Source organism: Heloderma suspectum, chromosome 17 (assembly GCF_057233095.1).
Source record: "Heloderma suspectum isolate Gila_16-S chromosome 17, 16-S_ref, whole genome shotgun sequence".
In the NCBI taxonomy this organism is placed as follows: Eukaryota; Metazoa; Chordata; class Lepidosauria; order Squamata; family Helodermatidae; genus Heloderma; species Heloderma suspectum.
The window spans coordinates 21,719,778-21,744,154 of NC_139474.1; the positions used below are offsets into that span (position 1 = coordinate 21,719,778).

Genomic DNA, 24,377 nt, shown 5'->3' on the forward strand with positions numbered 1-24,377 from the left:
TGAGTAGGGGGAAGGGAGCTAGTGTTAGGAGGAAACTAACAGATAATTGACCTGGCTGGAATTAGGGATGTCAGAGAATTCCACCACGGATCTCGGTGAGGCCAAATGCCAGTGCATTCGGCCCCCCGAACTCCATGGCAGAACGGCCTGCCACCCCCCCGTGGATCCCCCCTGGGACGAGACTTACCTGAGGCGGATGTTCCGGACGGCGGCAGCTCCAGCGGCGGCTTAGGCGGCTGGTCTTCCAAACGGCTGCCGCCGCCGCCGCCATTTGCAGTCTGGTTTCCCCCCCCCATTCGTGATAGGCTACATAAAGACTTACGTAGCCTATCACGTCTGGCTTTAAAAAACCAAACAAACGCGTACGGCTACGGCCGCCGCCATTTGCGTTCCTTATTTTTGGCTGTCTTAGTCTACGTAAATATTTACGTAGACAAAATGGCGAAAATAAGGGGGAACGCAAATAGCATCTGCTACGCTATTTACGTTCCCCTTATTTTCGCTGTCTTAGTCTACGTAAATATTTATGTAGACTAAGACGGCCAAAAATAAGGAACGCAAATGGCGGCGGCTGTAGCTGCTGCCATTTGCATACGTGTTTGTTTTTTTTAAGCCAGACGTGATAGGCTACGTAAGTCTTTACGTAGCCTATCATGGCTGACTATGGGGATGCAAACGGCGGTGGCTACGGCCGCCGCCATTTGCGTCCCTGCTAGCCAGCGGCCGGATGTCCGGCTGCTGGCGGAGCTGGCTGGCAGCTCCGCGGAATCGGAGCGGAGCCGGCCAGCCAGGATTCCAGGGGGAGGGACGGAGCGCCTCCCCCCCCCACAGTGGAACCCAGCGGAGCCAGGTAAGGGGGATTTTGTACATCCCTAGCCGGAATCCAACCAGGCTAGGCGCTTTCCCAAAACAGGTATAGGATGCTGCTGCCTTCTGTTTTAGAGATGGTGTGATCATTCTTATCCACGTTGTGTCCCCCACTTTCCTATCCAAACTTGCACCAGGACAGATTCTATATTCTCAACCTGCCTCTTATTCCAGTGCTGCAAATTTGGAAGAAAATATTACATCATCTGACGTTTCACTGCATATACAGAACAGCAATCTTACTTGTTTATTTAAGCTCTAATGTATAGTTGAGCATGCAGGAAAGGAGGCAAAAAGTTGATAAAGCCAAAGGTCTTCCCTTCTCAATGTGTGGCCGACAAAGCATCACACAGTTTGCAAAGAAAACGAGTGATCTAACAATGTTAATTTCTTACAGAGCAAGGACACCTTACAGAGCAAGGACACCTCCAAAGTGTGACATCAGATCTGCCTGGTGGCTTGCTTACATGTTTCTTACATATTAATACTTAATATTAATTAATTATTAATTAATTATTAATTAATTATTAATTAATTATTAATTAATAAGTAGCTGTCATTTGCAGGAGGTTAAAATCAGTCGCCAGCATGAATGTTGCCCAGCTTGTCTTTAAGTCTGAATCTGAAGTCAGTTTGAAAGAGAACAGGGATATCAGATTGGAGCTTTGGATGGCCCACACGCTTCCCGACAACTATATGTATGTTAACAAAGGTTAGAAGAAAGACCGATAGTAGCCTGAGACAATGTAATAAGATATGGCTTATTTGACCATTTGCGTAAGGGAAGCTGCATGATGATGATGGTTTCCTTCCCGAAGACGTTAGGCGTTTCCACCAACACACCAGTGGCAACACGCAAGTTGCGATCTGTAATCCATGCAGCATTGCCAAAGCCTTTGGCATAGAACTGAGCAGGATCTGCAGCAAAATTAAACAAGTTCAAATTCAGGCATGGGTTGTGTAATTTAATTCACACAAAACACATAAAAAAGACATATACCCCCCTAACTTTTGTTGTTTAAGAAATAGTTTTAGAGCATCTCTACACCAGTGTAAAATCCTGCATTTAAAACGGGGCTTTCTGCTTCCGTTTTAAACGCAGGATCACAACAGACTCCCTTTAGACATGCTTCCTTTCCCCCCTCCCCTTTCCTCCTCCTTCTCCCCCTTCTCTGAGTCTTCCATATGTTTCATTGATCTAAGTCTTCTTGCGGCTTTTCCGTCTTCACGGAGGGAACACAAGCGGGGTAATTTGATAGCTTATTATCTCCGATCTGTTTAAAAATGGCACAAAGGTCATTTAGGGTAGGAGATGCCCTGGAGGTTAACAGCGTCATCTAAAGGGCCCACAAACTTCTATGAGTGAGCAACTACAAAAGCAGGATAAAAGCTCCATGTGAATAAGCCCTTAGAGCTAATGTGATGCAAGAAACATCTGAAGAAACGTCTGGTGTTCCTATAGGATACACTGTGCTCTGCTATTTTTCCCTCTTGCTATTTCCCCCCTCTTTCTTTTTATTTAAATTAAATTTCTACAACTATACAAACAAGTTAAAAAGGTACAAAACAATTGATATAACAAGCACAGGCACAGCACAACAGAGACACTAACAAAAACCCAGCCCTCAGGCTGCAATCTTAAGTACGGGTTTGTTCGTTTTTTAAAGTTAAGTACAATTGAGCTCAATTACCTGGCTTATTTAAGCCACAGTGGGTTGCGGCACGTGGAGGCATCTATTTTAAATATTCAACCCTGGGCAGGGGGTCGCCATGGTAGGGATGTACGAAAGTCACTTACCTTTCTGCGGATTATGTTGATGGTGGGGGGGAGGCGTTCTGTCCCTCCCCCTGGAATCCTCGACGGAGGGGGAGGCGATCCGTTCCTCCCCCCCCCGGAATCCTCCACGGCTGGCTGTGCTCAGCAGCAGCTCTGCGGAGCAGCCGGCCAGGCCCAGACAGGCCAGAGCTGTCCGCAGCCGGATTTCCGGCTGCGGAGGGCTCTGGGGGAAAAAAAAAACAAACCCGCGTACGCAAATGGCGGCGGCTACGGCCGCCGCCATTTGCGTTCCTTATTTTTGGCCGTCTTAATCTACGTTAATATTTATGTAGACTAAAACGGCCAAAAATAAGGAACACAAATGGCGGCGCCCATAGCCGCCGCTATTTGCGTACGCAGTTGTTGTTGTTGTTGTTGTTTTAACCTAGCCATGATAGGCTACGTAAATCTCCGTTCCGGGCCCATTTCACAGGGTGGGGGCCGCGGAGGGCTTCGTTCCGCCACGGATTTCGGGGGGCTGAATGCACTGGCATTCGGCCTCACCGAGATCCGTGGCAGAATTCTCTGACATCCCTACGCCATGGTTAGATGTGTCATCCAAACCCCGGCAGCATGGGTTGGAGGGCCAAAGAATCCTTGACTTGGGTTCCTGCACTGAGCAGGGGGTTGGACTCAATGGTCTTGTAGGCCCCTTCCAACCCTACTATTCTATGATTCTAACTCTCAAATTAGCCATGGTCTGTTGTAGGGTTATTCAAACGAGAAGAAAATTTTGGAGAAATTATCATGGGCTCTTATGCTTATATTACTTATGAAGTGACTGAGGAATGTGTGTGAGTGTCCTGTCTGTCATTGTACCATCATCTCTCTGGCAGCCTGGAACCTTCTCAGCTTCCTACACTTCAATTAATTTTATCTGGTGGCTGCCTTCCAATGTATGGGACATTTGTGGAGGATGTAAAATGGGGGCCAGGTTGCCAACGCAGTTGCTGTAGGTAACACTTTCAGTGGCAGCTAGGGATGTCAGAGAATTCTGCCATGAATCTCGGTAAGGCCAAATGCCGGTGCATTCGGCCCCCCGAAATCCGTGGCGGAATGAAGCCCCCCGCCCCCCCGTTAAATGGGCCCGGAACGGAGCACCTACCTGCTGCCGTCCGCGCTGACTTGCGAATGGCAGCCGCAGACACGGCCGCCATTCGCTTCTTCCATATGTAGCCTATCACGGCTTAACTAGGGGAACGCAAATGGCGGTGGCTACAGCAGCCGACATTTGCGTTCCCTTTTTTTTTTGCCGTTTTAGCCTACGTAAATATTTATGCAGGCTAAAACGGCAAAAAAAAAAGGGAACGCAAATGGTGGCTGCCATAGCCGCTGCCATTTGCGTCTGCTGGTTTTGTTTTGTTTTTGCCATGATAGGCTACGTAAATATTTACGTAGCCTATCACGACAAAATACAGGGACGCAAATGGAGGTGGCTCCGGCAGCTGCCATTTGCGTCCCTGCAGGTTGCCCAGCGGCCGGATGTCCGGCTGCGGGCGGCCCTGGCCGGCGGCTCTGCGGAATCTCCATGAAGCGGAGCTGTCCGGACAGAATTTCAGAGGAAGGGACGGAGCGCCTCCCCCTGCACCGCAAATGTCACCCTTCGAAAAGGTAAGTGACTTTCGTACATCCCTAGTGGCAGCACTATCCCACCCCACCCCAAAAAAACCCTTAGGAAAGGAGAAATAAGCTGTGCTATAACCCCTGCTGATGGAAAGCCATACCTGTGAGAAACTGTTAGAGAATTTCTCCTCCCCCTGGAAAAAATTCAGAGGAACTGTCCCCCAAGTTTCTCTGCCCACAAAATAGAGTGGAGAATTTTGAGAGGTGATTTGTGCACAGCTCTAATAAATACTAAATAAATCATATAACAAGAAAAACATAACTGCAAATAAAAAAGCAGCAAAACAACAATCCCACCATCAAAGCTGAAGCAATAGAAGAACAAAAGAGGAGAAATGATCCCAGCACAAAAGAAAAGGGTAAAATAAGCAAAACAGCCATCATTTTATTTTATTTCAGTTGCTTCTATATCACAAGACATACCAGGATCTCCAAGTAGTTTACATAAAAGCACATATAATACAGTATAAAACCCAATACAGAAACAGTATAATAAACGCCCGAAAAACTTTAGAACAAAAGCTGTAAAACAGAGCAGTATCATGATGGATTACAAGTCAGGGGAAATCTGAGCGGACAAATGCATTTTCAAGAGGCCCTTGAAGCTCACCACAGTTTCTGCCTCTTGAACTACATGTGGGAGAACATTCCAGAGGGTGGGTGCCACTACCATGAAGGCCTGCTTATGTGCTGCTACCTGATGACACACTGTTGGTAGCTGGATGACCAATAAGGCCAGAAGATCTCAGGAGTCAATTTGGTGTACGTAGGGGAAGGCAGTCAGCTAGGTATCTTGGTTCTGAATTGTTTAGGGCTTTGTATGTTAAAAACTGAAGGCAAAAGGAGAAGGGGATGGCAGAGGATGAGATGGCTAGATAGCATCACTGATGCAATGAATATGGACTTGAGCACGCTCTGGGAGAGAGCGGAGGACAGGAAGGCCTGGCGTGCTATGGGCCATGAGGTCATGAAGAGTCGGACACTACTGAATGACTGAAAAACAACAACAACAACCATGTTAAAACCAAATCTTGAACGTTGCTCAGTAGCTAACAGGCAGCCAGTGCAGTTCTTTTAACACAGGTGAGATATGTGTATAGCTAGGTGGTCCACTGAGCATCCTAGATGCTGCATTCTGCACTAACAGCAGCTTTCGATCCAGGCGCAAGGGCAGCCCGCCCGCATAGAGCACATTACAGTAGTCTAATCGTGAGGTTATCAGTGCATGAATCACCATGGCTAAGCTATCCCTATCCAGGAATGCTCATAGTTGGTGCGCCAGCCGAAGTGGTGATGGTTACTCCAGGCCACTGAGGTCATCTGGGCCTCCAGTGACACGAAGTCATCTCTGAAAAGCCAGGACTAACTCCAGCTTTCCCCAAACATTCACTGATGGAGCTAGAAGGCCTCCCTAGCGAAGGCGTTCCACAAACAGGGGCTAGTCTTGACTTAGTAGTTCCTGAGCCTATTTTCCCATGCAAATGGTAGGGGATTGTTCCCAGGGGAGCCAGTATAGTTGAGGAGATCTGCAGTTGCTGCTCTTTTTGCCACTGATTACAACTTTCCCCATCAATTTTTGATATCAGTTTAATTGCCATGGTCCCTTGTAATTTTACTACTTAGATATGTGTAGATTCATGAGACTTTAAGGGGAAAGGCACTGAAAAAGTCCAGCTCCTGCTGACTTCAGTGTCTAAAAAATGAAACTGTGAATTGACTCTTTGTTGTTAACACCATTCCCATTACATAAACAGAAAGCAATCCTAATTTGACACTCCGCTGCCCGCCCCATCCCCGTCCATTTTTACAGGAACTAGTAACATGTTGGAAATGTCTAATCTTTCTTAGTTAAGCAGTTCTTATCATAGACCATATAATATATAATGATAAATCATCTGATCTGTGAACAAGAAAAAAGGGAAATAAAAGGGGAAGTTGGGTTTTTTTTCAGAGCATAATCCAGCTTTGATGTCTAGTTTCAGAAGCCTGGGTGGTTAAGGAAATTGAAATTTGATGCTTACATCTATGCATGCTGCTTCTCTCAATGTTTTCATTAACAGTGTTAGTTTGCACAGTGTTAAATATACTGTAAGTGATTTGGGCTCTATGTAACTCATGTGTGTCTGTCTTTCTGTCCAGCATAATTTTATTTCCATTATCTGTTCATTTTCTTGGTCCTGAAATAAACAAGCTCTCAGAATTCTTGCTTTTTAATTCGTTCAAGACCATAAGCTTTGCCAAATTAAAAAATAATTAGAGAGATGCATTGATTGAGAAGGAGAAAGGGCTGGATAATGGTTAGGGAATGACCAAACAAGATTGCTGCTTTGCCAATTGCATTAACCATTTGCATTGTGGGAAGTGGGCTGCAAATAGTGTCAGTTCCTGAAATTTCCAGAATGGTGACAACCAGTTCCCAGTTGAGAGGGACAGGTTCCCTAAATATTTTGAGGCTGCCTCTGTTTCAGCAAACCTGCAGGGCAGAGGGAAACAGAGCTAGGGATGTACGAAAGTCACTTACCTTTTCGAAGGGTGACATTCGCAGTGGGGGAGAGGCGCTCCGTCCCTCCCCCTAAAATTCTCCTTGGCCGGCTCCACTCTGCAGCGACACCGCGGAGCCGCCGGCCAGGGCTGCCCGCAGCCAGACATCCGGCCGCTGGGCTGCACAGGGACGCAAATGGCGGCCGCCGTAGCCGCTGCCATTTGCGTCCCTGTATTTTGCCATGATAGGCTACGTATATATTTACATAGCCTATCACAGCAAAAAAAAAAGGGAACGCAAATGGCGGCGGCTACGGCGGCCGCCATTTGTGTTCCCTTTTTCTTGCCGCAATAGGCTGCATAAATATTTACGTAGCCTATCACAACCTCCGCAGGGACACAAATGGCATCCCTGCGTTAGCCATGATAGGCTACGTAATTATTTACGTAGCCTATCACGGCAATAATGAAGAACCGAATGGCGGCCACAGACGCGGCTGCAATTTGCAAAGCAGCGCGAATGGCACCAGGCTGGTGTCCCGTTTTGCGCGCCTTTTGTGGGGTGGGGGGGTGGGGAGCTTCGTTCCGACACAGATTTCAGGGGGCCGAATGCACATCCTTCTGATATGAACGGCTTCCTCCACTAATCCCAGAACGCTAACTGTGGTTACTATGTAGTGTGGATAAATCACTTGGTACATGACCCAAAACACTCTCTCCTTGAGTATTATAATGTCACATCTTTATCCATTCCCTTCCACCAAGAAGCTTGGAGATAACGTATATGGAATTATTAGGCTTTTAACTTTGCAACGCCCCTATAAAGTGTAGGTTAGGGCAAGAGACAATAACAGAGCATGGATAACTGTAGCTAGGCTATCTCTGTCCAGATAAGAGTGTAGGTGGTATATCAGCCTTTTTCAGCCTTGCACCCTCAATCCCTGGACTCGTAATGCTAGGATGAACCTAGAGGCTGTCTAGACCCTCCCCATTAGCTTCCTGGCTGAGCTTGGATAGGAACCCAAATCTAATTTGATCTACACTCCACTTGTACTACAGTGGCTCCCAATTCCAGGGTTGAGCCTCTGGCACTATCAGCAAGGTCTGGTGGGGCTAAACCCTGCTTAAATGAAGCCCTCCTCTCCCTACCCAATTATGGACTCACCTTGTTTAGATAACCTGGTCAGAAAGATGAGTGGGCAGCTGGAGCAGAGCATATTCTGTGGGACTCCAATCAGAGGGTGAGTAAAGTTCCTGAAAGGAAAAACAAATCTTCTACAGACCCTCTGTTAAAAATAACAATTAAACTCTCCTCTTAAATGATCCAGCCTGTGTGGAAAGACAAGCTCAATTGTGTGAGCTGCATAAAACTTTCAAGTTTGAAAAGGGCTTATTTCTTCGACATTTGCTAGCCATTGGAAAGGGAAAAGAAGTTATGCAGGACTGTCCATCCTATTCCTCCTCTTTCCCCACTTCTGAGATTTCACTAAATATTGCTTACATATTTTCAAGTAATAAGGTAGTGAATGGCAAGCCCAAGACGTTCTGCAGCCTGAGGCAAAGAACAAGATGGCGCCCCTTCCCATTCCACGCACAAACGCTGGCTGGGCTGGCCGAAGAATCTGCCTTCAACACTGATGATGGGGCAGCGTCCTCATCTGCACCTGAAGGCAGCAGGCCAGCTTAGGGGGCACAGAGCAGGCCACGTGGTACACAGGTCTCTCCTCCTCCAACAGGCAGCACTTCTCCTTTTGTGCTGCCACCTCCCAGTATCATCCGCTTGAGGCAACTACTTCACTGCCTCATGGTAGGGCTGACCCTGACGAATGTTCTTGAAATTCCAACTTACACAGCTTTCAATACAGGAATATATTTTGAGGCTAGCTCCCTTTCCCTGATAATGGTCTTCTGCTTGTAATTTAAATCAAGATTGTTATAGAGGCTGTGTGTGCCAGTTTTGCACATGCATGTTCAGCAAAAATGCATATATTAAGAAAAGTTGCATAGAAAAATGCATATATTAGGGAAATGCATAGGAAAATTATATATATATATATGTATGTATGTATGTATGTATGTATATGTATGTATCATGGCCAAGGGCGAAGTTCACATATTGATTTCAAATACATAACCAAATCTTTGGCTGCAGGCACCACTGTTTTGCTTATCGCAGTAGATTGTACAAGCAGGTCATTGTTACTTCCAAGGACTAATCAATTGTTTGTGGTGGCGAGAGCATGGGAAAGTAACACCGAAAGGGAACATCATCAGCCACAATGAGATAATTCTTGGCAGAGTTATGCACGTGCCAGCTGTAGGAATTTACCTCTGCTGTTACCTACTGGCTCTTGCACATCCTGAACATTCCAAAACAATCTTCAGCTCAAAGGCCGTATCAAAGATGGTTTAGAGATGCATATTTTGAAAATGTTTAGAAATTCATATTTAATTATTCATTTTGTGTGGATTTAAAAAAAAATAAAAATCCAAAAATAGGATGCACCAGACATGTGTAAACATAGGGGCCATAAATATACCAATTTGTTCATCGCTACTCATACTGCATGAAAGACCTTGATGTGGAAACGCACTTGCAAACTGGCTGTCTGCATGCAGTCGCCATGGCCATGGGATTACTTGCCCTTGGGAATATTAGGAGGACCTTTCCCAGTGATGGTTGCACCCCTGTGCCCAAGCCACTTCTGGGATGGGCCACATTAGCTGTTCAACAGCTGAATGTATCCTGTAGTTTTTGATAAAGGAGACCCACTAATATTCATTTGGTTTTGCACCCGGGAAGCTCACGCTGTGACTCAGAATTTCTTTTTATTATTTCTTTTTATTTATTTCATTTCTATATTTATTTATTTCTTTTCAATTTCTTCCCACTATTAACCGTTGTCCTGCACAGGGATGGTAGTTTTGCTTTCTCCCACAGCCAGATTTTTAAAATCTCAAATTCTTTCTGTTCTGTTTATGAAGGAACCTGCAAATTTCGTTAAGTTCTTATTAAATAACAAACCAAACAAGATTCTCAATGAATTGCACCAGCCAAATTCAGCAGGTACAGCTTGTGGAGGGGACCATTTTGTGCCTGCCTGCTACGTAGCTGTTGAAGATCAGGAGCCCATCAGACAAAGAGCGAAGTGGCAATCCTAATCCTATGCATGTTTAGACAGAAAAAAAGTCTGGCGCCTCCCAGCATTTCCCAGCCAGCATGGTAGGACTTTTTTCTGTCTAAACATACATAGCCTTGCACCCTTAGTTATCCAATATTTGAAAGAACAGAATCCTGTGTTCTTTCAAAGCATCTCCAGGGAGCACAGAGGCATCTCAGTGACTCTTTGTTAGGACAATAGCGTGAGGGAGATTTCTCAAGCAAGCTGAAACGGCAGGGAGATTTCAGAAGAGGGAAATGAGGGAGCCTGTTTGAGCAAGACAGCTGACACCGAACAGCTGTACAGTGTGTGCAGGATGCATTAAGGTGTATTGTTCAATATCCAAACATTATTCCTCTATGCAAACACCGTGGTCAGTAAGAAGCCATCTGCATGACAAAGCTTCAAGGTCCTGACTGTGTTGTTGCCAGGAAACGGCATTGGGATAAATTGGAGTTTATTGTTTCAGAGACATTTAGCGTTTTCCCCGCTACTTAGTTTTAATTCCTGACAACAATCTTCCTGCCACTTCTTTCACAGTGGCCCAGTCTCCAAGGCCATGTCAGAGCCACAAAACACATTCGTCTATGATGTGTCTGTAGTGCACTCCACTAGAATTCTCAGCAATGGCACCAACCTACAATTTCTAAGGGGATTTCCATATGGAAAATAGACCAGTTTCCATACAGTCCATAAAAAACACTTGTACAAGAGTTTGCTACGAACTGACGCCCAAATTTAAAACTTCCTTAGTGTCCGAAAAGAATCCGCATGCACTGACAGCAATCTCATTCTCATTTGGTCCTTATCTAGCCACAACATCACCATCTACTCACAGATATCAGCAGGCTTGGGGGAACCCCAAGGTGTGCAGAAGTATATTTTTGATTAGGAGAAAAGGGGAACCCCCCAAACAGCTCAATGACAGAGTGTGCACTGTGGCGACAGAACACTGTGTCTATGAGGTGTTGTTGTTGTTTATTTGGTCAGTCGCTTCTGACTGTTCGTGACTTCATGGACCAGCCCACACACCTTGCCCCCTTGGTCGGCCCCTCTTCCTTTTGCCTTCCTCTTTCCCTAGCATCAGTGTCTTCTCCAGGCCAGGGTATCCTGTCTTCTCATTATGTGGCCAAAGTACTTCAGTTTTGCCTTTAAAACTTTAAAACTTAAAACTTAAAGGTGCCTTTACTTCCTATGAGGTGGTAGTGGAAAACAAAAGCAGGCCAGGGGAAATTGAATGGAGTATCCTGGGAAAGGGTGTGGCTGGCTGGAATGATCTAGATCTATTTCAATTTGGTTTTGGGCCTGGTTATAGGAGAGAGACTGCTTTGTTCACATTGGTGGATGATCTACACCAGAAATTGGACAGGGCTGTGTGTTGCTGTTGGTCCTGCTGGACCTCTGGACATATTTTTGATATTACCAGCCATGGTATCCTTCTGGGGCATCTGTCTGAGATGGGACTGGGAGGCAGTGTTATAGGGTGGCTCCACCAGTCCTTGGCGCGGCGATCTCAAGAGGTGGTGCTGGGAGATTCCTCTTTGATGCCGTGGCTGTTGGCCTGTGGTGTCCCTCAGGGTTCCTTCTTATCTCCCATGCTATTTAACATATACATGAAACTGCTGGGACAGATTGGCTGGCGTTTGGGGGTTCGGTGCCTCTAGCATGTTGATTACTCCCAAATCTATCTCTGCTTTCCATCCAAAGCCAAGGAAACTGTTCTAGCTCTAAATCAGTGTCCAACATCAGTAATGGACTGGATTGTCACATGTCCAGAGTCTGAGCCTAGCAGTTGCAGGTTCAAGGGTCCAAGAGTTCTAAGGTGGCCAGCACAACAGGGACCAGGCAACAGGCAAGTTCCCAACAGTTCAGGTCACAGGCAACAAGGTTTCAAGGCAACACAGCAGACAAGCAGCAGGCAGAAGGAGAGTCAGAGTTCAGTCCAAAACTCTGGACTGAAAAGTACTTGCACCAGGAAACCGTCCGAGTCAAGATAAACTGGATTAAGGAAGCTCTAGTTGACGCTGTTTCCAGCAACTGTCTTAGACTTACACCACTGTTTTTATGTAGAGGCTGTCAGACACATCCAAGCCTCTGCGGTGAGCTATTAGTTACTGCAGATGAAAATGTCCTCCTTAAGAGCAAGCCCCCTACATGCAAGTAGACCTTTTCTCACAAGGAGGCCTCCTTCTGAGTTCATATCTTTTCAGGTGGCATCTCTCCCAAAGGCTTGGGGGTTTCTCTGTCCCCAGCCCTGAATCCTCCGCAGGTGATGCTCTCACAGCAGTCGTCCCTGAGGGCCCGGGCTCCTCCTGGTCTCCTGGCAGATCCTGGGCATTGCTAGTGGTGGGTGGTTCCTGGTCCTCCTGCTCTTCCTCTGAGGAGGGGTCTTCCAGTGGGGCAAGACATGGATGAGGGTAAACAAACTGAAGCTTAACCTAGACAAGGTTCTCCTGGGTACTCGAAAGGCAGATCAGGGAAGAGGGATTCAACCTGTGCTGGATGGGGTTACACTCCTGTTGGAGACTCAAGCTCACAGCTGATGACTGATGATGATTATAGTTCAATATTACATCGCTCTACAAGCTAATCTCACCTGGTCCTCATTGCCTTCTGGGGGGCTCCTGTTCTTCATGATTTTGGAGTACTGACACTCAGGGAGTCTCTCCTTCAGCACTGTGGAAACAGCTGCTAAATGTAACACGAGACATGTTATTGTATTCACAATCCCTGCCTCTAAGGATAAACAAAGGAAAGAGAGAACCCATTATTAGGGAACCCATGACACCAGTTGATAGGGACTGAAGATAAATAGAGATAATCTGTGGCAAAGAGGATGCTGGGCCACGTGGATATTTTAGCCTGATCTGGTAAGGGTTTCCTTTGGTTCTTATGAGAGGTTCCCTACCTCTGTTTGGTGACCTTTTCCTCCTTTTGTTCCGGATCCAGATCCAGATCCCCCAAACTGCAGAAGCCATGATGATCACAATGGGAGGAATACACCACAGACGCACCATTTGGTTTTGAGTTTGACCTGCATTAAACAACAATTCCCTAGCGAGGGTTATTGCATGAACAGCTTGCGAAAATACAAGACATGGGCAAACTACTAACGTGCTGGCTAACACATGCCGTGAAAGGAGAACTAAACTTAGCTAAAGCACACGCCAAGCATGTGTTAAGTTCCCAGTGAAAGGATCTGTTAGCAGGACTAGGAAAAGACCTTTCTCTGCCTGAGATCCTGGAGAGCTCTGCCAGTTAGAACCAGATGGTACCTGGCTAGATGTCTCAATGGTGCGACTCAGTATATGGCAACTTCAAATAAAACAAGATATGTTCTTGTAGCCTCCGTGCACTGTTTGTGGGCTCCTGAGAGGCATCTGGTTGGCCACTGTGGGATGCTGGTTGGGCCTTTGGCCTGATCCAGCAGCCAGTCTCTTCTTATGTTCCTCTTTCAATACTTTTAAACAATGCTGCTTTACTTGGATTCTAGCCAGAATGCATTAAGTAACTGGCCTTTTATTTCACATTGGATGCAGTGGCACATCTGGGGAAGAGAAAAGGGTGACATGATTGACATCTTCACATATCTGAACGGCTGTCATGCAGAAGAAGGAGCGGAGTTCTTCTTGGTTGCTCCAGAGAAGAAATGTATGGATTTCGTAAAATCTGTTCCGTCTGCATTTCACCGATAGACAGGTGCCTTTCATTCTGTTGTCCGCTCATTAACAGAATCAGATTTTTTCCAATTTCCCAAATTTGCATGAATTTGCATTTGTGCAAATTCACACTTGCAAAAATGTGCAACACCCCACCCCCCTTTGCACGTATCTCCCCAAATGCACATTTTCATGCTTTAGCCTATTGGGGAAATGTGCATTTTTGGTTGGTGTTCTGTTTTTTTTTATTATTTTTCTACGGCTAACATATTTTTGTGTTAAATTCCAGAAAGTAAGAAAACTAATCTGCAAGTCCACGGAATCCATGGGACTTTGGAAAAGTAGGTCCATTGTGGAATCCATGGGTCAGATTCATAGAAATCCAAACTCATTTGATTCCATTGTGGATTTCTCCAGAATCCCTACTCCAAAGGGCAGGATTCAAACTGGTGGGTTGAAATTGCAGGGGAGCAGATTTCAGCTAAACACTCTAACAGTGAGGGAAGATTTGACAGTCGAACAGGCTGCCTGGGGAACTCTCCCTCACTGGCGGTGTTTAAGCAGAGGCTGACAGAATGCTGTAGCTGTACCCTGCAGTACTGCACCCTGCACTGAGCAAAGCAGCTGGACTAGATGACCTTCAAGATCTCTTCCAACTCTGTAATGCTGTGGATACTATCTCAAGCATGTCTGTGCAGTTTTGCAGTCTGGGGCTTTTAATATCTACAATATTTTGTTAACGTTGTGGGGGGAAGATGAAATGCGATTTGTTATACTTTTTTTTAAAGTGTAAGACAAGGTTACAGGGATCAAGGTTTCTCCTTTGTACAATCACAGTTTAGTTAGTTTACCAGGACTGTACATGTACAGAAAGCTTTCAAAATCTCAGTATCTTGATCCCCAAATGTTATTTTATTGCAAACGTTGGTTGAGTTATGGCAAGTGAACAACCTCTCTCAGGAGTCAGTCTAATCCAGTAGCCAAGTAGACAAAGGGATTCTTTTCAAAGCTTTATTCCTCTTTTACAACTTAACAACTCTACTGTTAGCAACTAGATATGAACAGCAGAGTACCTATGCCCTAAGTTGGAACAGTTGCTCCCCGTTGGAATCACTGGCAGACCCTGCACCTATGGGCTAGGGAGAGTCCCTCCCCTTTACCCTTGGATCCTCTGGGCGCAACCTTTGTTTGCGCGCCAACCGGGCACTACGCCTCCTTTCCGCGCCCTCCATTTGGCGCCGCTCCCTGCGTCAGTGTTGCGCGTCCAGCAAGTCTGCTTCCCGCGCTCTGTCACTCCCGGGACTATCTATGCTAGGAATGCCGGTGGGAGGAATCTCTGTCAGCTGTTGGCCCTGGGAAGGATGAGTGCGCTCCTCTCCCAGGAGCAGCTGCTCCAGCTCAGAATCAGAACTACTCTGGGATTCTATGGGCTCAGTGTCCACCCTGACACAGTCTTGCTGCAGCTCCAACAGAGGACATATCCCATAATGGGTAGAGCAAGCAAGATTTGTTTACAATAAAAAAGTTCAACCCTGTTCCTAAACATGCCTTTGATTTGTACATTGTCGAAAAATCTATCCTAATGCACCCATGCTGAGCCACTTCTGTCTCCATTTTGTAGTGGTATAGACAGAATTTCAGTTTATATCCACAAGTATAAACAAGGTTATCAAGATGGGAAACTGTCCAGGTTAGGACAGGTGCTTTGGCAGCTGGAGAACTCCACTGGAGAACTCTGCCCTTTAGTTACTAAAGCTGCAGTCGTCTACGAAAGACAGACAGCGGGGGGCGGGGGGGACTAGTTTCCCTTCGGTTATTTCTCTGCTAAAAATTTCCCAATGCAGAGGGAAAGATACTGGACCGTATCTATCTAGCCTGAAGCTGCAGTTCAAGGAGCTTTTCCTCAAGTGGAGTTAGGGCTCCACTGCAACAAGGAAGGGGAACTGTCAAGATGCCCCTGGATCAGTTTAGCCTTTGCTTACTGGGGGGATTTTGCCTTCTGGTCTCTCCTCTGTTCATTGCTCTTAGTTAATTTCTCACCTGAGAATAGCAGACCCCTGCACTGAAGTCAATAGGGTTTGCTTCCAAATACACAGGATGAGGTCATTTTAACCACCTTCTCCATATGCACACATTTAAAAAAACAAAAGCAACAGCTTAGCTGTTCAAACTTTTCTTAAATTTTGTTTGTTAGAGATTTTATATTATGTTTTTATTATCTTGTATTCGTGGTTCATAGTCTTTGTGAACCAACCAGAGAGCTTTGGCTATTGGGTGATCTAGAAATGAAAACCATCTTCTTCCATCCTTCCTTCTGGATTTGAGAGGAAAACAAGCGGCAATTAGAAATGAAGCGGGTGTGCCGGGGGGGGGGGGGGGAGATGGTTTCACTTGTTTGGAACAATCCTGCCGATGATAAATGGTTTGAGCGTTGCTCATTTATGTGAATTAAAATGGAGATGATTAAAGGAGAGGTATAAAAACTGGCTTGGTGTCCCATCCTGCCCCAGGGAAAATGCTTTGTCTGGTTGAAAATAGTAAGCAACATAAATACTAAGGGCTTCGCCACATGGGGCTTTTATCTTGCTACTGAGATTGGTTACTCATGGAAGTTTGTGGGTCCTTTACACAATGTTGTCAACCTCCAGGGCTTCTCCCGCGCTAAATGACCTTTATCCCATTTTTTAGAAGATCAGACATATTGAGCTATGTAATTACAGCGCGTTGAGTTCCCCCATGAAACCGTCATGCAATACAAGATAGACCACAGTGCTGTATATGAAACATAGAACACACAGATGGGGGGGGGAGGGAAGCGCATGGAAAGGGAGCCCCTCATGATCCTGCATTTAAAACGGAAGCAGAAAGCCCCAGTAAAGTTGCGAGATTTTAGGCTGATGTAGAAATGTTCTAAGGAAAACCAATATATTTGTTTGATTTAGAGCTGTAGCTGGTGCTGTTGGTTACTTGTTTAGCTCAGCTCCTTCCACCTTAGGGAAGAAAAATGCTGGGTATCACCCTTTATTCTCCTACTGAGGGAACTCCAGAGCACATCAAAGCGCACGTGGATGTTGCGGAATGCTGGGGCGAGAACCAAAAGACTGGGGGGGGGGGTGGCATTGTTTCCACTGCTTGTTGGGGGAACGTTTTCTGCATACGTTCCTTTCAGCATAGTTCCATTTTAAGTGTGGTAATGGATGAGAACTGAGGGAGCATGCAGTCCAAAACCTGCAGAGAAGAGAGGACCACCCGAACAAGGATACATTTGGAGGTCCCTGGGAAGAGAAATCTACAGCCCAGTTGGTGCATCAGTCCTAATCATCATTACTGTAACGTTAGTGCAGTTTATTCTGCAAATTAGTTCAGAAACTAAATCCACACAGATCATCCTTTTTTGGAAGTAAGCCTTGTTGATTTTAATGGGGTGTATTCCAAAGTAAGCATGTTTGGTTTTTTGCTTATTAAAATTATAAATCGCACCTTCCATCTAGCAGGTGCTCAGGGCAACGTACAATAAAAACATAAAAGTTTCACATTGTCTCAGATTTTTACAAAACAGTTAATTTTGCTTTAATGGAATTGCTAGGAAGGATATTGAGAAACTGTTAACTCACCTCTCTCAAAACAATCTAAGACATTTTAGTATGAAATGCCAAGTGAAAACGACTGAAAATGGTTAATGACACATAATTAACATTTTGAACAAGTAAATATGCATAATACCGATCAGCGGGAGCTGTGGGAAGATACTTGCTGCTTAGATGAAAGCTCTCTTTTAGCCTATTAAGACTATACATCTTTGATAGAAAAAAGTGTTTCCTAAACATTATTGTTCACTATTATGTTCTTAAAATATTTAGCAATGTTCTCCTTTATAATATCAAGATTTCTCATAAGTAATATGATGCAATTTGATTCTGCTTTGAGTTTACATATTTATAATAAAAGTGAGAAATGAATCAAAAGATATTTCCTTTACTAATTCTTGTTAGTAGAAACCCAAAGACTGAACCCATCTGAAGCAATTTTGATGTACCCCTTCTTTGAAGTGTATTAAGCAAGCTATGGCAAACCTACACAGCATAGTAAGAAGCAGAGCCACCACCTTGCCGACAAAGGTTCGTATAATCAAACCTATGGTTTTCCCAGTAGCAACGTATGGCTGAGAGAGCTGGACTATAAGGAAGGCTGAGCGCCGAAGAATCGATGCTTTTGAACTGTGGTGCTGGAGAAGACTCTTACGAGTCCCCTGGACTGCAAGAAGGTAAAATCAGTCAATCCTAAAGGAAATCAACCCTGACTGCTCCTTGGAAGGACAGATACTGAAGCTGAAATATTTTGGCCACCTAATGTGAAAACTCCCTGGAAAAGACCCTGATGCTGGGAAAGATCGAAGGCAAAAGGAGAAGGGTCGGCAGAGGATGAGATGGCTAGATAGTATCACCAACGCAATGAATATGAACTTGAGCACGCTCCGGGAGACAGCGCAGGACAGGAAGGCCTGGCGTGCTCTGGGCCATGGGGTCACGATGAGTCGGACACGACTGAACAACAACAACAACAACAAGCAACTATAGATGGTTAACTAGCAGCTAAAGTCTTCCTAAATTCTGCAACAATAGATTCCAAACCCTAAGGAGAGACCAAAATGCATAACATATGACCAACACAGGAGCAAAAAACAAAAAATTGGAACATGGCATTACAATTAAAATTGAGGAGTAACAAAACATTATACAACATTAAAAGCCTGACAGGACAGGACAGGCAATGCTGTCCACCAAAAGCAAAAGAAGGAAGAAGCCAGTCTTTGGGGAGGCGGCATTGAATCCCCCACCATTTCAGTGAGTAGGCAGGCAGATCCTCTGCATGTTCACTCAGACGTCAGCCCTACTGGATTCTTTTCAAGGGGCTTTACCTGTGATTGGCCTTCTGTGCGGGTCTTGAGAGAAAAGCGCTGCCCCATCCCTGCGTTAAGTATTCAGCGCCCCAAGGAGCAGCGGTGCTGATGTAAAATGAGGGGGGGGGGCAATAAATTGCTCACCTTCACTCTGGCAGATGCTGAGCACGTTGACGGAGATGTGCTTCTGATCAGCTGGATTGGTGACCAGGCAGGTGAAGGTGGGGTCCGAGGCGCTGGGCTGCCAGAACAAATGGAGCTCCCGGGTATTGGCGGAGAGCCGGTACCAGTCTGGCCTTTCTGCTAAACCTCTTGGAGGAGCCCCCCTTTTCCAGGAGATGTTAAATTCCCCCTCTCCAGACACCTGACACGTCAGGGTCACATTGCAGGCATCTGACGTTTTGGAGGATACGAGGTGAAGACTCCGTGGCTCTGGAACGGGCTCTGTTAGAAATGCATGAACAGCTCAGGTTATCCGTGCCCCCACGGGTGTCAGAACTGTGCAGGAAAAACAGTGCTGGGCTCTTTTCAGTGCTCAGCTCCACAACAAGCAGAAGGCTGGTGCAATAATGACTTACCATAGACCGTGAGGCTGAATGTGTGTTCTTGAAATTCTGCTGTGGCAAACCTCACACGAGCCTTATATATGCCACTGTCCCCCATTTCAAGGTCATCGATCCTCAGCGTGGTCTTGTTGGCCACTTCTAGCCGCTGCCTGAAATTGTCGCTTGGATTAGGCCGGAGCAATTTTCCATCTATGAATTCAGCAAGCTGAAATGCCGAGCCGGTTTTTGGCTGGAAGTCCCATTCAATTCTTGCCACTGTTTCTGCTGAGAGAATATTCACAGGAAGGGAGACTGATCTTCCTAGGATCCCATTCACCTGATAGTGGGGAGGTTTCTGTGCTGAATTGCTTACAGTGTCTTTTAAACAATGGGGGGGGGGAGAGAAGGGGAAAAAAATGTCAAACAAAGCGACAAAGGATGGAAGTTTCCATGTGAGAAGCACCAGTCTAAACCTCGCTGGATGTGTGCAGCTAGTTACACCATTCTCAGTGGTATCTTCCAAGACCAAGCTATACACCTCTGTAAAAAGCCATAGTATGCAACACAAAACAGCCAGCCTTTTTCAGTCAGAGGTCTGCTTGCCCCGCCAAAGTAACCAAGAATTAGTGAAGCACTCAGAATTTTCTGGATCGTTTTGGAACCACTTTCTCTAGTCACTATGAAAATAGTATTTCAACACTACTAACAAGATCCAAGCATTTCATCACCATCTTCCTTTCCCAATTTGAGGGGGAAAGTCTGGGAATATGTAGCTATATTCTACCTCTAAGCCTCATTTGCTTAAGCAGCAAGTAAAAAATAATTGTATAATCTACAGGCAATGCATCCATCTTCTTTTTTAAAAAAACACAGTCACTCCCTCTTGCTTCTTCTAATTCATAAGCTTGTTCTCTATCATTTCCATTTTTTATTTCTGCTTGTACTGTAGCTTCATTAAAAAATTTAAAAGTTGCAAAGTAGCTGAATCCCATGGCTGCTCCTTGCAGTGACAGAGCCAATGGGTTTGTTGGCATTTTCTCACTCAGCTTAAAACACAGTTCTATTTCCTCCTTCAGGAGAAAGCAGACTTATTTTCTCTGTGTCAAGAAAAGACAGCAAGCATATTGGCAGACTTACCCAAGAAACAACATACTAATGTTGCAGAGAGAAGAAGGATCCGGGGGGTTCTGTTGTTGGTGCATGACTCAACCATCTCCTGTTTGCAATGCGGAGAGCCCCTCCTTACACACTTACACACACACACACACTTGTTGGCCACGACTCATTTTTAAGGTTTTTTTTCTACAGAGAACAGGATTTGGAGTCATGCCAAGTAAAGCCATGCTGGCTCTGTCTCACTCACAGGATGCAGACTGTGGTCTTCAGACTCCTGTTTCTCAATTTTCTACAGACAAAACAGCTGTGCCAAAAAGGAGGGGAAGGTGGGTGTGTCTAATATTAGGACGCCCTGGGGAGGGGGAGGGATGAAGATAGTAGCCCTGCCCAGCTGAGCTAGCAGCTCAGCCTCCGTCTCTCTTCAGCATTCCCCTTCCTGCAGGTGCAATCATGTGATGGCTGATTTCTAAACTGAGAGATATCTGAACACAAGCGCTCTGCAGTTCACACCATCCAGTTATCTTTTCTCTAAGCAAGCAGTTTGTCCATCTTCTTCCTCTTGTCCTTGCCCCTTGCAGACTTGTTCCACCTTCCAGGACTGGCCTCTGGAGGTAAGAGTTAGGAATGCCAGTGATTAGCAACTCTCTGATACAATCTTCTGAAGGAACACAAAACACCTACTTTTTACCCAAAAAGGGATGGAAAGACACAGCAGAGCCCCTCAAATGCAAAACAGCCAGTGCAGCGTCACACACCCACACTCATGGCACTGCACAGCTGCGCATTTCAGTATAATGGCAAAAAAAGGGTACGGTGAGTATGTTTGGGAAGCGCACAGTACATCGCGAGTGTATCGCAGGGCATGCTGACCCAAAGCCACATTGCTGCGGAGTTCCGATGGGGTGGGGGGGTCAAAGTGGTGCCATATAGATTGGGCCCAAAGCACTCACATTTATTTCTCCTTTACTGCTTAATTCAAGGCTTTGAAAATGGGTTTGGGGGCTAAAGTTACAGAAAAGGCTTTTTCAGAATTGTTTAACCATGTATGCATCTTCCCTAGGGAAGAATCAGGGAACAGGCCTGGCAGTGAGGACTGAAGATTGTTGGAAGGGTGTGCCTTGCCAGGGCAAGGAGCCCAGCATCATGGGTGTCAGCAGCAAAGAGAAAGACAGAGAACAGAGAAGTTTGGTTCTCTACTGGCAGCAAAAAATACTGGAACCCCAAACGTGATTTCTAGACCAAAAGCCCCTTGGAGCACGGAGGGACTTCCTTCCAAGGAAACATGCAAAGGACTGCGTTGTAAGACTGAGATATCTGAGGTGGGTGGGCTTTTAATTGAAGCAAAATGCTTCAGGTGCATAACTTGTTTCATCACAGATTTTTGGAATAGGTTGGAACACAGCCAGGCCACAACTGCTGTGTGAGGCAGGCCAGTTCCACACACTCCTGTCCGACCATTAGGTTTTCACCACCACTTTCCCCTTTTCCTCTAAACTCTACCCATGGAGGACTAGACAAGGTGTTACAAAAAAGGAGACAGCTCTGGTGATCTCTGGCAGACTTAAGATGTGACACAGTCTAAGTGGGCGGTGCGCGCCAGCTTTCCTGCCCAAGGATGCTGCAATTCTAAAGAAAGATCCACTGGAAGGGCAGCTCAGCATTGCATCGGTTTTAAAAAGAAAGCTGGATCTCACTTAGCATCATGGCACAGGGGTCAAAATAGTTTGCATGTTTGAGCAAGAGATAGAATGTAAGTATGAGGCACCTCTATTATTAGGTGAAACTGAATATAGACATTTTAATATTTATCACGCAAAACACAGGGCATTATTTTATTTATTTCAAATATTTCTGTTTAATCAAAACCAAGGCAGCCTTCATACAGACAGCTTAAAAAACATTTTAAATAAACAAAGACAAATAGGAACTAAAAACATCTCATTACATAAACTTGCGCAACTCATCTCATTACATAAAATTGTGGCCAGTTCTTGGTGGTATGGGGATACCAAGTCATCTCGTCTGCCTCCTGAGGAATCTGTATAACGACCAAGTAGCAACGGTAAGAACAGACCACGGAACAACAGACTGGTTTAAGATTGGGAAAGGAGTACGGCAGGGTTGTATACTCTCACCCTACCTATTCAACCTGTACGCAGAACACATCATGCGACGTGCTGGGCTTGATGAATCCAAGGCTGGAGTTAAAATCGCTGGAAGAAACATTAACAATCTCAGATATGCAGATGATACCACTTTGATGGCTGAAAGTGAGGAGGAGCTGAGAAACCTCATGACGAAGGTGAAAGAAGAAAGTGCAAAAGCCGGGTTGCAGTTAAACCTCAAAAAAACCAAGATTATGGCAACCAGCTTGATGGATAACTGGCAAATAGAGGGAGAAAACGTGGAGGCAATGACAGACGTTGTCTTTCTAGGCGCAAAGATTACTGCAGACGCTGACTGCAGCCAGGAAATCAGAAGACGTTTACTTCTTGGGAGGAGAGCAATGACAAATCTTGATAAAATAGTTAAGAGGTGAGACATCACACTGACAACAAAGGTCCGCATAGTGAAAGCAATGGTATTCCCCGTAGTAACCTATGGCTGCGAGAGCTGGAGCATAAGGAAGGCTGAGCGAAGGAAGACAGATGCTTTTGAACTGTGGTGCTGGAGGAAAATTCTGAGAGTGCCTTGGACTGCAAGAAGATCATAGAATCATAGAATAGTAGGGTTGGAAGGGGCCTACAAGGCCATCGAGTCCAACCCCCTGCTCAATGCAGGAATCCAAGTCAGAGCATCCCTGACAAATGGCTGTCCAGCCTCGTCTTGAAGGCCTCCAGTGTGGGAGAGCCCACCACCTCCCCAGGTAATTGGTTCCATTGCCGTATTGCTCTGACACTCAGGAAGTTTTTCCTGATGTTCAGTCGGAATCTGGCTTCCTGTAACTTGAGCCCATTATTCCGTGTCCTGCACTCTGGGATAATCAAGAAGAGATCCTGGCCTTCTTCTCTGTGACAACCTTTCAAGTACTTGAAGAGCGCTATCATATCTCCCCTCAGTCTTCTCTTCTCAAGGCTAAACATGCCCAGTTCTTTCAGTCTCTCTTCATAGGGCTTTGTTTCCAGTCCCCTGATCATCTTTGTTGCCCTCCTTTGAACCCTCTCCAGCTTGTCTGCATCCTTCTTAAAGTGTGGTGCCCAGAACTGGACACAGTACTCCAGATGAGGCCTAACCAGTGCTGAGTAGAGGGGAACTAGTACTTCCCGGGATTTGGAAGCGATGCTTCTATGAATGCAGCCCAAAATAGCATTTGCCTTTTTTGCAGCCACATCACATTGTTGGCTCATATTCAGCTTGTGATCGACGACAATTCCAAGATCCTTCTCGCTCGTAGTGTGGTTGAGCCACGTATCCCCCATCTTGTAACTGTGCATTTGGTTTCTTTTTCCTAGGTGCAGAACTTGGCATTTGTCCCTATTAAATGCCATTCTGTTGTTTTCTGCCCAGCACTCCAGTCTATCCAGATCACTTTGAATTTTGTTTCTGTCTTCCAAAGTATTAGCTATCCCTCCCAATTTTGTGTCATCTGCAAATTTGATCAGCATTCCCTGCACCTCCTCCTCCAAGTCATTAATAAAAATATTGAAGAGCACTGGGCCCAGGACTGAGCCCTGCGGTACCCCACTCGTTACCTCTCCCCAGCTTGAGAAGGTCCCATTGATAAGCACTCTTTGAGTCCGATTCTGTAGCCAACTGTGGATCCACATGATCGTTGTTTCATCTAGCCCACTTCGAGCTAGTTTGCTCATCAGGATATCATGGGGCACTTTGTCGAAAGCTTTGCTGAAGTCGAGGTATATGATGTCTACAGCATTCCCACGGTCTACAAGGGAGGTGACTTGATCAAAAAATGAGATCAGATTTGTCTGGCAGGACTTGTTTTTGACAAATCCATGTTGGCTTCGAGTAATCACTGCATTGTTGTCAAGGTGCTTCCAGATGGATTGCTTTATGATCTGCTCCAGAATTTTCCCAGGGATTGATGTCAGACTGACTGGTCTGTAGTTCCCAGGTTCCTCCTTTTTACCCTTTTTGAAGATAGGGACAACGTTAGCCCTCCTCCAGTCATCTGGCACTTCCCCGGTCCTCCATGATTTCTCAAAGAGAATAGACAGCGGTTCTGAGAGCTCTTCTGCCAGTTCCTTTATG

At 45.6% G+C, this 24,377-nt stretch overlaps 1 protein-coding gene across 6 annotated transcripts; it reads right to left on the reverse strand.

Annotated features, from left to right (window-relative positions):
• Positions 1 to 1,091: 1,091 nt before the first annotated feature.
• Positions 1,092 to 20,451, reverse strand: LOC146334707 (SLAM family member 9-like). 6 transcript variants are annotated; one of them, XM_084824244.1, is made up of 7 exons: positions 20,190 to 20,451; positions 19,086 to 19,430; positions 18,652 to 18,951; positions 12,857 to 12,982; positions 12,545 to 12,624; positions 7,953 to 8,041; positions 1,092 to 1,785 (listed from the first exon to the last, which is right to left on the reverse strand). In XM_084824244.1, the coding sequence occupies exons 1-6, from the start codon at positions 20,263 to 20,265 to the stop codon at positions 7,958 to 7,960; spliced, it is 1,011 nt and encodes a 336-aa protein (XP_084680370.1). In that variant the 5' UTR covers positions 20,266 to 20,451; the 3' UTR covers positions 1,092 to 1,785; positions 7,953 to 7,957. The 6 variants fall into 6 exon arrangements, with proteins under 6 accessions (XP_084680370.1, XP_084680368.1, XP_084680366.1 ...); XM_084824242.1 differs by having other exon boundaries at positions 12,545 to 12,636; XM_084824240.1 differs by having other exon boundaries at positions 12,545 to 12,639.
• Positions 20,452 to 24,377: the final 3,926 nt, after the last annotated feature.